At 45.7% G+C, this 16,902-nt stretch overlaps 1 protein-coding gene across 4 annotated transcripts in view; it reads right to left on the bottom strand.

Moving 5' to 3' along the window:
* Window positions 1–16,902, bottom strand: part of Tdp1 (tyrosyl-DNA phosphodiesterase 1) — a 67,826-nt gene that overhangs the window by 37,990 nt on the left and 12,934 nt on the right. For all 4 annotated transcript variants that reach the window (NM_001031657.1, XM_039112347.2, XM_006240432.5 and 1 more), the window contains 7 exons: window positions 15,804–15,900; window positions 11,767–11,801; window positions 7,954–8,046; window positions 3,495–3,662; window positions 2,976–3,054; window positions 1,530–1,715; window positions 1,007–1,055 (listed from right to left, as the gene is read on the bottom strand). In NM_001031657.1, the coding sequence (NP_001026827.1) occupies window positions 1,007–1,055; window positions 1,530–1,715; window positions 2,976–3,054; window positions 3,495–3,662; window positions 7,954–8,046; window positions 11,767–11,801; window positions 15,804–15,900 (707 nt within the window). The remainder of the gene's footprint in view (window positions 1–1,006; window positions 1,056–1,529; window positions 1,716–2,975; window positions 3,055–3,494; window positions 3,663–7,953; window positions 8,047–11,766; window positions 11,802–15,803; window positions 15,901–16,902) is intronic.

The raw sequence follows: 16,902 nt of genomic DNA, 5'->3' as shown, positions 1-16,902 counted from the left end.
CACACCTTGGTCCTTCACCACAGTGAACTATGTGCAGAGAGGGCTTTAAACAACTCTGACGTCCAATAAAGTATGTTCTGTCTCCTACTGCGAAGAGCTAAAAACAGATTCTATTTTAGAACCATTTATAACATTACTGCATTGAGAATAGCACATCTCTCTCGTGGTGCACTCCGAATAGCTCCAGCCCATTAGAGGTGCAGGAAGGACAAACTACCTGCCCCAGAGTCAAAGCGAAATGATTTGATTTTGCCATTAAAAGGCACCGAACAGCAAATATACTCTGAACTTCATTGAGACTCTTTTGGCAAGGTCACATCTAATTTCATAAGCAATAAATGGAGAAATTAGTCATAATTTAGTGTACTCTGCTGCCGGCTGGCAGTGAATGCCAATCAGACTTGGTTTCTTCCAGAGGGACACTCTCTGGGGCTTTGTTAATAACCTGATGGTATTACGGAGGGTGCCTCTGTTTAAAGTTCCGTGTTCAGCAGTAGGAAGAGACATGAAGAATAAAGTTGAGAGATTTTTAGAAAATAAGCCTGAAGGCTGACATAGCAACTGAGCTACACGAAGGTCATCGTAATCACCAGCGCTAGGCCTGAGGTGTGCCCGTGTTAGGAGGTAAATTTGGAAGGACTATGTAGGGCCTCAGACACAGGCAAAGGAGGTTACCAAGCAGCCGACGCAGCACTGGGGCCAGAGGAGCTCGCTGTAGTTGGATATCTTGTCTCGACAACAGGCAAGCGAGACACTTTAGGAGTGAAACTTAGGCAAAGACTGCATACGGTTGCTATGAGGGAGAAACTGTGAACTGTCATGTCTGGAACCCTGCGGAGTCCAACAATACTGGTTTCATTAGCTTCACCTGAATAATAGAAAACCACTCTACATTTCTAACCATTCGGGTGAACACAACACAAAACAACAACAAAACAAAACAAAACACGCCCCAAGGCATGTTGGGAATATACAGAGAACCACAACTAAGTCCCCAAGCAGTTACCAGGATATCCTTCTAAGCTGGTCCGCACATTTTCCACAGAGGGATAGATCTAAAAATAAGCAAGAAAAGACAAAAACAAGAAAACTTGGTGTGAATCATGTTGAAAGAAAGAAATGTTGACTAGCTTTTAAGAAAATGGAAATTTTAATGAAAGATGTTAAACCAAAATACTTAGGAATCATATCTTAAAAGAAAATCCCCATCTTACTGAAAAAAAAAAAAACAACTAAACTGGTAACTAAGCTCCTGGGAGAATATAAATAACTGATGAGAAATTACACTTTAAGTGTTTTTCCTCTGACTTGCCGCATTAATATCAAATTAAATGTAAAATCAATCATCTCGACATAATTGACAGAGCTTCGTCAGCTGCAGTGGTGGACCTAGTGGTTCTTACCTTAGCTTAACGACTGGGAAGAAAGAATGGAAAAGCAAGTCTGTGGCTGTTTGAGGGGCCATCCCCCGCACCGTCACCCGCTATGGTCTATGACAGGGAAGACTGTCTTGGAGCAAGAGGGCTCACCAGATGAAGAGGAACTGCGCTTCTGCCCGGGGTCCGGCCTTCCTCTCTCACTGCCAGCAAGCTCTCTTTAAACTCTGAGCACAACCACTTGGATTCATCAGGCCCCAGGGAGCCAATGCTTGAAAACTGACCCACGACGGGCCAGCACTCGCCCCTGGGTGCAGATGGCGCATGCGCCTGCAGAAGCTGCTCCGGAAGAAAGGCAAGGACAGCAGTCAGAGTGTGGACAGGGATAACTGAAACGCCTACAACACGGGCTGCGCCCTCGGGCGCCGAGCTTACGAGGAAACCCTGGAAGTACTAGCCATCCACATCATGTCTGCAGAAATGGTCTTTCTTCTTTGAAAACGGTTTTTTAAATACTAAAAATATGTTTGTTTGTTTGTTTTTTTTAAACCCACTATGTGGACAGGAAAAGTCTCTTTCTAAAAGTAATTGATTTGCATTACATACAAAAGCAGAATAAATCACTTTAAAAGACCTATCTTGGCAGAAATATCAAGATGAACCCACCCTGAAATCATAATCATCTAATATCCATAAAGTAAACCAGCACGACGAAACCACTGTGGTTCTGGCTCGTTCCTTCTGAGAGAAGCATATCCCTCAGCATGGCATGCACTCCAGGGCTGGGGCGTGCCCTCACAGCGGAAGGCAGGAGCCTAGCATGTGCAAGGGCTCAAGGAAGCAGGGGGAGTAAAGACAAAATCCCTGGCCTCCAGAGTGCCTGCCTAATATGGACGGGATATTTACATATGGAAATGAGCCCCTAAAGCACTGCAGAAGGTTGATCCCCATTTCCTGCCTCGACACTTAGGCAAACTGAGAAATAACAGTAGTATTTGGAAAGTATTTTACTCACTTAGGCATGCACAGCGAGAGGAATGCGGCAGCCCCTGCCCCAGTGGAACTCAGTCTCACTGAGGCTATTTCCACTTTGGTAGGCATTGCCTTCTTTCCCACAGCTTAGGCCTTAATATTTACACACAGGCACACATGCACAAATTTCACAATTTCCACCAGCTGCATCGTGCTGTAGGAAACAGAAGTAAACTGACAGCTCTCAGACCCAGTCTCTACTGTGGGCTCAGCTCCTGAGAAATGCTGAGATCTGACAAAAGCCCTGTGTTACGTGGCTTGAAAACTGCAGATCCTGCTGAACGTGCAGGATTTGTGGTTACGCAAATGCATTCTATTATCTAGGCTGGACACCATTAGTCCACACGTTCCCCTGCTTCCAGAACACTCTATTTTACATCACTACCAGATGCAATTCTGTCCATTTTACAGATGACAAGAGGGAGGCTGAAGAACAAGTCAAGACCACAAGGCTTGTATATCACAGGTTGAGATTTGAATCTGGGGTGGGGATCCATCATAAATTAAAAGGGAGAAAGAATACACATTAAATTATTTTAAATGTTAAAATACTAAAAGTTTTATTACCTTTCTAAGTCTAAAATGTCCCCAATTATCTTTGTGACTTCCTTGAAAGCGTCCAGGGGTTGAACCAATAAGGTAAACACTAAATAAAGTAAGATACAGTAAATAATATGCAAGTTGTGCTTTGACACCCCAAACCCACAATTCACATAAAAACTAACATAACAGAAGAGGTCAAGAAGCCAAGTCACTGTTGGGGCAGGCCTCCTGCACAGTGACTGTTACTCTGAAGTTTATTTTTAGCTAAACCAGTTAAGAGCGGGACACTAGCAGTAAGGTTCCCGGTGAAGAATCCAGTGACTCGACAATCTCCCCAGTGGGAGCGTAAGGCCCACTACCACCTTGATGCCCAGGAACCATGAGACACAGTGTGAACAGATTTGCTCTCACCCCCTCACCCTCTCTTGCAGCACAAATATCACCCCACCCCTTCCTTCCCAAGGCCTCTCTCTGTCTTCCAGGCTTGTGTAGCTTGCAAGCCAGGAGTCCCTTTTCGATCCCGTACTGGAAGGAGACACATACTTGGTTTCAGAGAGATCGTGTTCTTGGATGATGTCTATCCATTCCTGGAGAGGGGGGGCATTATACGCCATCAAATAACTGGTGAGGTCCGCTTTGAAATGGGTGCTTGACTCTCCGGATGTGTGGTTTCCCTGGTAAATTCGTGGGTACAAAGGGCTCAACCATATTCTGGAATGGGAAAAAAGTTAACACTCAGGAGCTCTGATTGCAACACCACCCCTGTACTGATTATGCATTCACCCAAAGCAAGAGGTAAATTCTTGTCACTGTCTTTAAGTGGTGACGGAGTGGTTTCTGGCGGGAGGAACCAGATCTGATCACAGTGATCCAATACCCCCATCATAGAATTATTTCTGAATGCTGTCTCTTTATGTAAAACCATGTCCTTATCAGTGTAGTGCTTCAGCCAAATTAAGAATCAAAAGCTATCTATACCAAGAAAAATATATATGCAAGTTTATTTTAAGTAAGAAAACTTTTTTTATAGTGAACACTCTGTAGTGGTTTAAGATATTTCCATACCCTGTACTTTCTGATGCCTGGAACATGTAACACATTTAACATCAGCCTCAAAAGGTTAAGCTGTAACAGTGATGAAACGTTACATCTTCCTTCTGATCAATTCCTTTCCCCAAAGAAACAATGCATTTGCCCTAACTTCGACAACATACCCACAAATTGGAAATAACCATGTTTAAACCCAAAAGATACAATACAGTATGACACAGATAGATTACAAAAACACTGTGGTTTTTGAGCCTCTAGGACTAAAGGTTCTTCTAGGGCGAAACCAGATTAAGAGTTCAGCCTCAAAGGGCTGTCGCCAGGACCTGTAAGAGGCAATGGTTGGTTGTGTCAGGCCCCAGACTGTATTTGCTGTCACTGTCTTTCACTTCCATAGCTAATTCCCCAGTAGTTCTTCCCACCAACACCAAACAGAAATGGCCTGATTCTTCTTTCACACAGCTGCTCTCCGTGGATGCTGATGAGCTTTGGGCTACTAGGATGCTAGGTGGCTGAATGTGAACGCTTGGCTGTACATCTGAAGCCTATGCCTTCCCCACAGAGTGACATTTCATTCACCCCTGCTTATCTCAGGAGGAACTTAGTATAGGACAGACAGGTCTGCCTAAGGTGGGAGCCCACATCTGGACCACATCTGTGTCTAGCTGGTTTTGCCATTGAAGTCAGACTTTTCTGGAACTTTCTTTGCCAGGAAAGTGACCAGCTAGGCTAGATGTGTGAGGTATCCTCCCATCGATCCCTCAGAGCCAAAGAGCAAATGGCTCACTACGGGTATGTTTTGGATAAAAACCATGATGGGAAATAACTTCCTAACTAGACTACTAAGATAGGAGGCACGTTTTAATACTTTGTGAAGAGATATGAGAACACTACGGTGGGATGAATAATGTGGAACGTACATTTATTAGTTTGAAGTGTGTGTGCACCTGAATATAGGTATGTGTACCACATGCATACGGGTGCCCAGAGGACAGCGGAGGACATCCGATCCCGTGGACCTGGACTTTCAGACAGTCGTGAACTGCCTGAGGTGGCTGCTAGGATATGCCAATCTGGCACTTCTGCAAGAGCAGCAAGTGCTCTTAACTGCTGCTGCAACTCTCGACCCCAGCAGCTGTGACAAGGGTTCAAGTCACAGCTGAGATGGACAGCTGAACACCGACACCGGAGGGGCAAGCACGGCTAAGGCAAACCACCAAGGGGGACTGCAATGAGTGTCTGTAAAGGTTTTTTTCTTTTAAAGATTTTTAAAAATTTCATGTCTCTGAGCATTTGCATGTGTGTATGTGCACCGTGTGTGCAGGTACCTACAAAGGCCAGGGAGGATGTTGGATCCCCTGGAACTGGCAAGAGAATTCAGATGGTGTGAGACATCTACGGGAGCTGGGAACCAGACCTAGGTCTTCTGCAAGAAGAGTGAGTAGCAGGCGCTCTCTACTATTCAGCCATCTTTAGGGTTTCAGGGTTTTTCTGCTGTTTCTTTAACCTCAGTGTGAAACTGCAAAGTATCAGAATCAAGAGCAGACAAGCAGAGGGCAACAGGCTTTGTATGAAGGTGCCCGGCAGAGGCAAGATGGAGGGAAATTTCCTATCTACTTTGAGTTTGAACTATACAATCTAGGAAATATGCTTTTAGATTCTTTTTTAAAGAAAGGAATAAAGTGCCAGCCACACCCCCACTTCTCCTACCCTCCCTCATGGCATCAGTTGAGAAGCCGCAGGAAGCGCTGTTGCCCGTAAGTTCAAGTTCACAAGTCCAGAACGAGCTGTAGGCACTAGCGAGGTTCTGAGAGGCACCTGCGACTGGGGGGTCACCTTTATAAATCTGGTTTCATAATCCCTGTTTCCCCATGAACACACTTAACTAAATTCCACACCCTTTTCAGACAAGGCTAAGTAGGATTGATTCCCCAGGCTCAGTCGGCAGCTCAGAGAGGTCTGGGCTTGCGATCTCCCTGGGCACTGGGCAGAATGGACAAAAGACTCAGCAGATCAAGAAAGTCCTGGGGGTTGGGGATTTAGCTCAGTGGTAGAGCGCTTGCCTAGGAAGTGCAGGGCCCTGGGTTCGGTCCCCGGCTCCAAAAAAAAAGAACCAAAAAAAAAAAAAAAAAAAAAAAAAAAAAAAAAAAAAAAAAAAGAAAGAAAGAAAATCCTGTTAGTCAGCACTTGGAAGGTAAAGCAAGACCAGCTTGGGCTAAACAGCCACATAGTGAATTCCCAGCCAGCATGAGATACACAAAAGATTCTATCTAAAATTAAGAAACAGAGGGGTGTGTGTGTGTGTGTGTGTGTGTGTGTGTGTGTGTGTGTGTTGTGGGTGGAGGAGGGTAGCTGAGGGGATGTGGTGGCGCAAGTCCTGTGGCCAAGGCTTCTAAGAGACAGGGCAGAGACCCCTTTGATGCTGCAGGAGTCGGACTGGCACTATCCTGAGAAGCATGGCTTAAGAGGGAGGAACGGGAAACTTTGAACCCACACTAAGTCAAAGCAGGCCCAGAGGACGAGCTGGAAGGTCCCTCACTTCAGCTCACCCGTGGGGTGGTGAGGCTCAGGAGCTTGTCAGAGTGAGCCTGTGTAGGCGACACTGGAGATGAGAGCAGGGAGAGCAGCAGCAAAGCACACTGGGAACCTGCAATGGAGCTATGCAATGCCTGCATGTTCTACGAGGGAGAAGGCCTTAGCCAGTGCTCTCCCAGGAAGGCAGGGATATACAGAAATGGCTTCAATGAAAGAAAAACAAGTAAAGCTCTTAACCAAGGAGGAGAGAGGTAGCTGAATTTGAGTTGGACACATCCCTAAAAATTCTTCTTAAAAAACAAACCCTTCAGCTGGTGAAATGGCTCAGTGGGGCTGGGGAGAGGACATAACGGTTACTGAACTTGTCCAAGTGTGAGGACCTCCCTCTGGATCTTCAGAATCCAGGTAACACCAGGCAAGGTGACTTACAACCATAGTCCTAGTGCTCCTATGGCAGGACGGGAGGTGGGGACAGGACACTCTCCAGATGCTTGTGTGCCGGCTAGCCTGGTGTACACGTGCCTGTGTCAGCCAGCCTGGTGTACACATGCTTGTGTGTCAGCTAGACTAGTGTACATGTGTTTGTGTGTCAGCTAGACTAGTGTACACGTGTTTGTGTGTCAGCTAGGCTGGTGTACATGTGCTTGTGTATCAGCCAGCCTGGTGTACACATGTTTGTGTGTCAGCCAGCCTGGTGTACACGTGTTTGTGTGTCAGCCAGCCTGGTGTACACAGCAGCATTGAACAAGGGTGAAGCTGAGGACTAGCACTCTAGGTTGTCATCTGATCTAGTGCATGGTGGCACATGTGTGCCTATACGTACACAACATGCATGCCGTGATTAAACAAAGACACCAAAACCTACTTCTCTACCCAGCCCTCCCAGCCCAGTATATGGTCTTACTCCCATGAATACACAGGTGGCACTAGGGGAACACAGGGGGGCTTTAAAAATAAATAGAGCAAGTGAAGTTGAGAGGGGGCAGATGGGAGGAGCTAAGGGGTAGATGTGATAAAAAACAAACAAACAAACCCCCAAATAAACACATTATATGCATGTGTGAAATTCTCAAACAATAAAAGGTGTTAATAAATACATTTTACAAAACACGTGCACGTAAATATTTCTGTACCCGTAGATAGTTACGGATGACTGCACCAGGCTGAGAACACTGGCTACTTCAAGAGAGTAGGATGGAGGCCAGAGTGGCAGAGGTTTGTGGGGATGGAGGTGCTGCTCAGGTAGGGCACTCGCTGTGCACTGCGAAGAACCATGACTGCTTCTGGTATGCCTCTTTCCTACACACACGCGCATTACTTATACACACAGAAAAACAAAGAAAAAGGGGAAATCGAGTAACGTTTGTCATGACCCTATCCCAGCACAAAGGACTGCCATGCAGCGCACGGTCCTACGAACCCTTGGGTTTTCTGGTGCCAGTCTTCCCGGATGAGGTTGGAGGTGTGGATGACGACTCGGAGGCCTTCTTCATAGAGCAAGAGCATCATTTTCCTTCAGAGAGAGTGAGATGAACAAAATCATGAACAGAATTTTCCAAATAAACAGATTTTCTAGTGAGAATGCAAGAAGGAGGAATACTGTCTCTTACAGTACCAAACTTTTCATTATTATAAACTCCCCTTCTACACACTGCCTCCTGAAAATCTAGAGACATGTGCCATCCTTGTCACGGCTCTGTATCTGGGCTTGAACTAAGTCCTCTCAGGTGAAACTGGGCTGAGCCCTCTCTTCCCACTGGGGCTTTCTGAGTCCCTAAGCACAGCTAATAAGAGTCTTTACGTCTTCTCAAGTCTGTGACTCTTGTCTTCTGCTACTTACTACTCATCTGTGTAACTCAGGTGACATGTGTGACAACAATGAGCCACCTTGTGAGTTCAAGCGTGGCAGGAGCAGGTCTACAACAGACAGGGGGCAGGCCAGTGGTGGCTCACACATGTAATACCAGCAACCTGGGAGGCTGAGGCAGAATTATGCCTATGAGTTCAGGGCCGGGATGCTAGGTTTCAGGCTACTGTTTGTCTGTGGCCTGGTGTGACTAAGGTCCTGTCTCTTAAAAGAAAAGGAAAGATAAGCAAAAGACAGGATCAGAAGAGGGAATGAGATATTTAGTTCTTTCCAAAAGGAGAAGGAAATTTAAGCTGGCAGACAATAAATTAATGCAGAGCTGGAGGAATGACAGCCGCTGAGCCCTCTGCTCTGTAGTTATAAAACTTCAGTGTCTGATGTCTGGGTAAACTGACACATAGTTGCCACATTATCAGCTGATTATAATTAAGGATGAGCCAGCTAGGGATTTATGATAAGAACTTTACAAATAGTTCCATTAATCAAGGCATCAATTACGAGGAAACCATGTATCAATGTCAGTAAATCCTATCAAGCAGAATTATGAATTAATTTAAGGAGAGACATACTAATATTTTCAAAGACAGCACTATGTATGTTAAAGAGGTCCCAGTTAAAAATATGGGAGGACAAGGAATGGAGTCACCCCTAAAAGCAGTAGACTACAGCACTGTGCGTCCTTAAGTAGTCGGGTGGCAAACGGGCTACATCCCAAATGTAAAGGTGGGCCATGAAGAAGCATGTGCACACGCATGTGCACAGGGCACCTCCATGCCAGGTGCTGTTTTTGGTTGCTCTAATACGTATCAAGACAACCCCAAGAATTATTCTCATTTTAAAACTGCAGAACCTGTGGCTGGAAGAAAGGGACTATCCAGGTCACCAAATGAGCATGAACTCGCACATGCCCACAAGGCAGGGCACTGTGTGTACTTCTAACATGGGTAGAGGCTGGGTGGCCAACATTTTATGATACTAGAAAGTGAGTGGGAAGATGAGGTCTTCGTGCGACAGAGGACCAGCAGGAGACACAGGTGGGAGGAAGCCCCTGCAGGCTATGGCTGGCTCCTACTTAGACGAGGACATTGTCCATTCGGCTACTTTGTTTCTCCTTATTAATCTTAGTCATTAGAGGTAACTGTGCCCAACTCTGGGGAAACCAAAGAGCTTTCCCATTCTAAAGCACCATGCAACACATTGGCAACCATTGTGCCTGGGATCGCTGTACGCTCTATGGATGCTGGATAGACCATTCTAGTGCTCGCTAACTATGAGCTCTGTAGATGGGGTGAAATCTTGGCTATTTCTAGGTGCCCTGCACATGGTACCCAGCCAATCGCCTGGTCAGCACATGCTTGCTCAGGCGTGTAATCCCAGAACTGCCTCACTGTCACCGCGGTCAGCTCCAGGCTGGGAGGACAGTTGTTACAGCATCAGCATGAGCTGCAGCTTTCTCCTTCTCCATCTCGCATGCTTTATGCTCTCACCGGAAGGTGAGAAGCTACAAGGACGAGCATGACGGACTTGAGGCTAATTACAGGGATTGGTTGAGTAATTTTTGGTGAGGGGAATCTCCTGTGGACTGTGCTTCACCTTGCTCAGCCTCCTAATTCTTAATAAACAACCATATCTCAATCCCTTACCAGATACTGACATTTCCACAAAATGTAAACCATAGATATTGTCTGGCTGGGAAGGGTTCCACTCTAATCATATCCCTGAATTGAAAGTATTCGATTTAACCTACAGAATGTGCGTGGTGAGCTGCTCTAAGGAGCGAGGGTTGAATGGGGCAAAGGAAATAATGAATCAGTTGTAGCTGTGAGCAAACAAGAACGAATTAAAAACTAAGGTTAAAAATGAGTTCTATTCCTATGTTCATCCCCAGGGAACGTAAACTCATTTATTCTAGGTCTCTGTTTTCCGGTGCAAATAACTTTGACATGGTAAAACAAAGGAGTGCTTCCCCTTTGCTCCTTCCCTGCTCCATTCAAGTGAAGCATCACCAAGCCAGCTTCTGAGAAGGCCTTCTGACCCCTCGAGTCCCTCCCAGGGGTGACGGCATGACAGACAGGCCCTCCACTGCTTGCTACGCAGAGGGACATCGGAACTTTTCCCTTGTGAAGCTTATTACACAGTGCAGACCACATGCTTAGCATAGGAAGCTGCAACTGGTGGCTTAACAAATCATGCCATGGTCCACGTAGTGACAGGGCTGGCAGAAGACCTTCTAGAACCAAGGATAATTTATCCTGGGGATTCAGCTAAGGGCAGGAGACAAGGACTTCCTGTTTGGTGCTTTCCATTAAGGCTGAGCTGCCCACACTGATGGCAGTTTGTATTCTGAGCTGAAATTGGCATCCTGTGTGCTCAGAGGTAGAAAATGAATATTTTATGCATGAGTCAGTACTCGAGTCCACTCTAAATGCTCAAGCCTTGTCTCTTAGTGGACAAAAGCTACCAATTAGGGGTGGTCTGTAGATGTTACCTCTCTGCTCAGGACAAGTCAGATAATGGAACTATTACTTCTTGCAGGGGCCTAACTTCTCCACTCTGACTCCTTTTCACAAGACTGGCAAACATACTGTTTATGCACACGTAAAGAAGAAAGGCAGCCACAATACTGTCACTACCTAGACTGAGGGCTCACATTCCCCGCCAGCACAGTGCTTCCTCTCCGGGGCAGCAAGCCCCAAACTTCCACTCCTGGTTTAAAACGGAGAATAGGCATCTTTTGTCAAAGTCTTCTGACAAATCCTTTCAAGAGAAATGTGATTTGTAAAAATATTAAAGTAAGGAAAACCACATTTTGTTGCTTTTTTCACCTGGAAAGCTGAATTACTCTAAAAGTACTTGGTGAAAGGCCACAAAACTAAGGCAAGAAAAGTAAGGTGTGCAGTCATTGGCTCGTGTGAGAGGAAGGGGTGGGCCAGGTTCTCCTGGCCCATCTCAGAGGAGCTCACTAGAGCTGGGACAGGCCTAGCAGATTGGCAACTTTTCATAAAATCACTATTCCTTTAATCAGAGTATGGATGGGGTTGACTAATAACAGACTATTCGATGTAGTTCATTCTTGCCAAGTAACAGAACTTTTTAAAAGCAGGGCTGCTACAAGCACTGACGTACGCACGCGGAGTCATCCGCGGCCACAAGGCCCACTCTTGTAATCCTGGGCTTCCAAGAAGCCCAGGCAGGTGTCCCTCCCAGGGGTGACGTGCAATAGGTGATGGGCAGACAGCTCTGAGTCCCAGATTTCGTGCTTCCGTGCTGCCAGGCTGATTCTCGGTATCAGGTCTCAGAGTTCCTTGATTGTGTCCTTTGGACAAATAAAATCATTCCTTTCCCCACTTCATAAAAGTTGCTTACGTGTGGTGTGTTCCAAATGCAATATCCAACTTTGCCTAGGATAAGAAAAAAGCAATTTTTTTAAAAAAGTATCACTAATGCTTAATATTCTTACCTATGGAAAATTAAATGGGGAAGGGACAAAGCCAACTCTTTAAAGACAGAATGGAATGGAACTGCTTTACTGCCCTCTACTGGGCAAACAGCATGGCTTTTATTATAGCATAAACCAGGCTCGTTTTAACACACTTGGGCTGGAGGGTGTTACCCAACATGATTTAATATATACTGCATTTTTAATTACAGAAATTTTAAGTGGGAAACCTAATATTTTTAGTTGCCAAAAAAAGATAAATGTGATTCTAAACAAAGTTTTAAATGAAGATATTTGGCTTCCATTGAAAATTAATAATTAATGAAATTTTAAGAACACGTTTAAAATAGCACCAAATGTGGTGGCAACATAAAGACACCATGATGTTAAATTAAATGAGAAAGTTTCATACAAAGGCAGCAAAAGCTGAAAATAAATAATGCCAAGCCCACGTTGCAATCCAGAATGACAGTTTTATAAACACAGGTATGTTGAAGGTAAAAAATTATATCTAACATGCGGCATGAGAAACCCCAGTCAAGCAGAGGATGCCAGAGAGGACAGGCCATGGAATAGACAGGCAGTGAGTGACACTTTAGTGACACTGCCTGAGTTCAAATCCTGCCACACAATTTGCCTGATTTTGGAAAATAACTTACGTTCTATGGTTTTTGCCTTTTCCTGTTTGAAGTGGGCAATTGTTAGGGGATTTAGTTGTTAGGGAGGATGAGAGAATATGCACACGTGCTGAGGAAAGGGGCCCTCTGTTGTAAGCAATGCATCTATAAAAACAGTGTCCTCTCCCCACCATGGGATGGAAGGACAGGGCTGGCTGCCAGGGGCAGAAATGGACAACTGGGCCATGCCACTGGGTACCATACAGTCTGCACATGCTCCTAACGGGATCCATGCAGCCCAGCATGCACTGTGCTGTTTGGCTGGAGAAGAAAGCTGTGAACTGCATTTCATGTCTTTAAAGTTAAAAAATCATTTTGTCAGCTCATTTTTAACTGAGACAGAACAGTGGTTAGGAGAACGGCTCCCCAGTTTAGCTGGCTACAAGTTATGCTTTCAGGCCAGACTAAGCACAGTTAGGAAAAACGTAACCTCAACAGATACTCTTTAGTGCATGCTACTGGACCAACTTTTCCAAATGCTGTAACGAGCGCCATTACCAATCTGTTTTATACAAAGGGGAAGTGACAAGGCCAGATTGAGCATCACGGAATGAACCTGTGTGCCATCCTCACCCTCCAACTCACACATCAAAGTGCCGACCCAAGAGTGTCAGTGTTTAGTGAGAGGGACTTGGTGGTGTATGTGGGTCTCCGATATAATCAGTGTCCTCATGGATACCAGAGTGCTAGTGCGTCCCCACTTCTCTATCATAAGGAATACTGGGAGGACACAGTCAACCACAAAGTACAAGAAAGTCTTCATCAAGGACCAGCGTGATCTGTACCTGACCTGAGCTCCCAGCTTCCTAAGTGTCTGTTATTTAAGCTGCCCAGCCCAAACCATGTTCTCCATCTCCAAGCGTGAATACAGCAGCCAAGGCACACTCATGTGCCCAGGCATGGAGCTGAGGCACAACTCGGACACAGGGACTCCTCACCACCACCCCAGTCTCCAGCCCCTTGCACTAAATACACAGCCAACTGATTCTCCGATGGCTGTTACTACCAGACAAACTCAGTATGCAAAGGCACTTCAGCAGGACAGGACAGGACAGGACAGGACAGGACAGGACAGGACAGGACAGGACAGGACAGGACAGGACAGGACAGGACAGGACAGGACAGGGCTACAGTTCTCCTGCATCTCCCACCAGAGCAGTGGTTCTCAATCTGTGGGTTGTAACCCCCTTTGGGAGTTGAACAGGGGTCACCTAAGATTATCAGAAAACACAGGTCTTTACATTATGATTCATAATAACAAAATTATGGCCATGAAACAATTTTATGGTGGGGGTCACCACACCATGAGGAACGGTATTAAAGGGTCGCAGCATCAGGAAGGTTGAGAACAGCTGCTCTAGAGTGAGGCACTCAGGTGAAGGAAGGTCTTTGTGAAGGCTTTGGGAGGCGTGCGTCCTTACGCCCTCTAGTGGCCATCCCGCTCATCTCCCGCACAAGGCTCTCTTAAACCTGGCATCATGAAGCTGTTGGCTGAAGATTATTTAATTATGGGCTTTCAGGATTCCTGTCGGTTTACTTTTAGTATGATGGGAACTAACCTCTTCTGTTTGTGGAAATCAAAGCAAACAATGGAATTTCAGGTAACTTATAAACACAGGCGCAAACACATCTCGATGCATAAGATGAACTGTAAACACCGTATGCGGAAGAGGATTCCCTCAGGGATACTGAGGGTGGAATCCAGGGCCTGTGGATACTAGGCAAGCACTCTAACACTGAGCTTCATCCACAGCCCAGAAGAAGGCATGGTTTGAAGCCACAGTGATATAATGCTCAGTGGGTTAAATCAGAAGAAAAAAATGCCTTGAGGTGTTTAAAATCTACCCAATTGTGCTCTCTTTAAAATAAAATCATAGATACGTTTAGAACTGGAAGGAGGGTAATCAAATGTGAGCTGAAACTCTCACATCCTGAATGAGGAAAGAGACGCTAGAGGGAAAATTACCAAGAAAAGGATATTATGTCTCTACTTTAGGAACAGAAATCTTGCTTTGTACATGTGTGTGGTATATGCAGTGTGTGCTTGGCAGCTAAAGGAGGACTTCTCTTGCTGAGCTCGAAGTCAGGCTGGTGGCCAACAAGCCCCAGAGGGCCTCTTCTCCACCCCACACAGTACTTGGGTGACAGCTGTGCATGCAGCCCCCTGACTTTTAAAGTGGATGCAGAGATTAAACTTAGGACCTCATACTTGTGCATAAAGTATTTTTATGCAGGGTGCCATGTCCCCAGTCCAAGAACAGGAACATTGAGCCCACTTCACAATAGTGAAGATGAGGAGAGAAAACTGTTTCACTACGTTCCTCAGGAATGGGCGTCAATCATGCTAATCGAGTCAGGAAATGGTGAATGTTCTACCTGTTACTTCACAGTCAGTGTTTCCAAATAGAGAAAGGCTTAAAAAAATTCCCTGAATTCTTTTCCTTCAAATTTTGCCTGCTTGTTGCTCAAAATAACACATGGAATAAAGCGACCCTTTCAGACCTAGAGTATAAAGTAGCTGCTATAGCAGGCCCAAGCTGCATCAGTCACACTGCAGGCTGACTACCCAGCAGGGGGCAACATTATGGAACACACAGAGAAACTGGACAATGGCTTGCGTTTTCCCATTTGCATTCTGCGTTGGTTCCAGTATGTGGTCACTCGATGTCCCTTCACTAGGCTGGGTTCCTAACAGGCTCTTAGTCTATTGGCCTCTCAATTTCTCTGGCTGATGTGAAAAAGAACGTAGGACATCAAAGAGTCAGAGGTGGCTAACAGAGGTCAGAGGTGTCATGGAAGCGGTCATCAGCTGCATTCAAAGAGATCTGAAGCGACTGAACTGCATCCAGGAGACCAGCCCCATGCTGAAATTCAAGTGGCATAGGACAAAGTAGGCACAAGCAAGGGCTAGCTGGTCTGAGCAGAGATGCATGTAGCACTGAACACAAACAAAGGAAAAGAAAGCAGCCTGGAGACTAAAGGGGTAGGACAGCTGACCCCAAATACAGGAATCTCTACCTGAGTCAGTAAGAGAATTGCTCTGTGTGGTTCCAGAGAACGGAAAATTCTGGACCAACATGTAGCAGTCAGTAGGAGGGAGAGTTCAGATGAAGAAATCAGTCTTCCTGACCATGGGAGTCCCTGCTAGTGGAGCGATTACTCAGCCACAACAGGACAAGTTAAGGTTAAGTGCCTGTTGGTAAAGCTAAAGGGGATTGCTGCCCAAGGGGGAGGGTGGACCCAACCAACTTGCAGTGAGCACGAGGTCCAGGCAAGAGGCAGCTCACCTGGCAGAGGGAAATGTTTGCATAGGGCTTCGCCTGGGCATGCAAGTCTGCCTTGGCTTCCCTCTTATCGCCGTGCACAAGCAGGATCGGCTTCTTCCTGAAAAGAGATCAGAGACGTTCAAAACACACTGGTCACAAAGCCGGTTTCTCGCTTCGTTGAGGAACACAAGCGCCTTATTCCTATCGTTACTTCTGGCCTCGTGGCTAACATGTGGTGATTGCCAGGGCTCACTCACTAGTCCCCAAGCCAGGTCTGCTGTGATACAGGCCAGCTGTAGCTCAGCAGAGTTCGTGAGTGTCGTGAGTATCTGTCTTCCTTGTTTCAAAAGAGCACGTAGCAGATTCTGTGCAAATGTTTAAGATGGAGTCAACTAAACAAACGGGCTCGTGAGATGGTCCGGTGAGGAAAGGTGCTTGCTGCCAAGGCTGATGACCTCAGTGTGGTGCTCTGGAGCCAACATGGTGGAAGGAGAGAACCAACTTCTACTACTTGTCCTCTAACCACAGTGCATACCCACACATAAGCAAGCTCACACAGCAAAATAAATAAATAAATAAATAAATAAATAAATAAATAAATAAATAAAGAATGAATGAATAGAAATTAGTAAAAAAAAAAAAAAAGACACTGATTGCTGAGTAGTGAAGCTTCATTTCCTCCTTGTCTTAAACCACTGACAGTTTTACATCTCACCCTGCACCTATTTACCAACCTCCTGTTACCTGCTCGCCATGCTGTGCAAGATCCCAGACACAAAAGCAAACAGCCAAGCCCTCAGCAAGGTAAACAGCCAAGCCCTCAGCAAGGTAAAGGCTTGCTAACGGGGAGTGAGTCAGTGAACTAGAGCCCATCACACATCATGGAGTACACCACACATTTTCAAATTCTAACGACTATAAAAATGTTCTTTAGGAACATATTTAAAAGACTTTCCCTGTTCACTTATTCAGAGACGGGGTCTTGATGCACAGTACAGGCTGGTCTGAACTCCATACATTGCCCAGACTAGGCTCAAACTCTGTAATCCTCTTTCCACAGCCTCCCCAGTGCTGGAATACAGACACAAACCGCCATACCTGGCTCTAAAAAGGCTTTTAA

This window comes from Rattus norvegicus, chromosome 6, assembly GCF_036323735.1.
Source record: "Rattus norvegicus strain BN/NHsdMcwi chromosome 6, GRCr8, whole genome shotgun sequence".
Classification (NCBI taxonomy): Eukaryota; Metazoa; Chordata; class Mammalia; order Rodentia; family Muridae; genus Rattus; species Rattus norvegicus.
The sequence above is the reverse complement of the archived record's forward strand: the minus strand, read 5'-3'. Positions and strand labels throughout refer to the sequence as shown.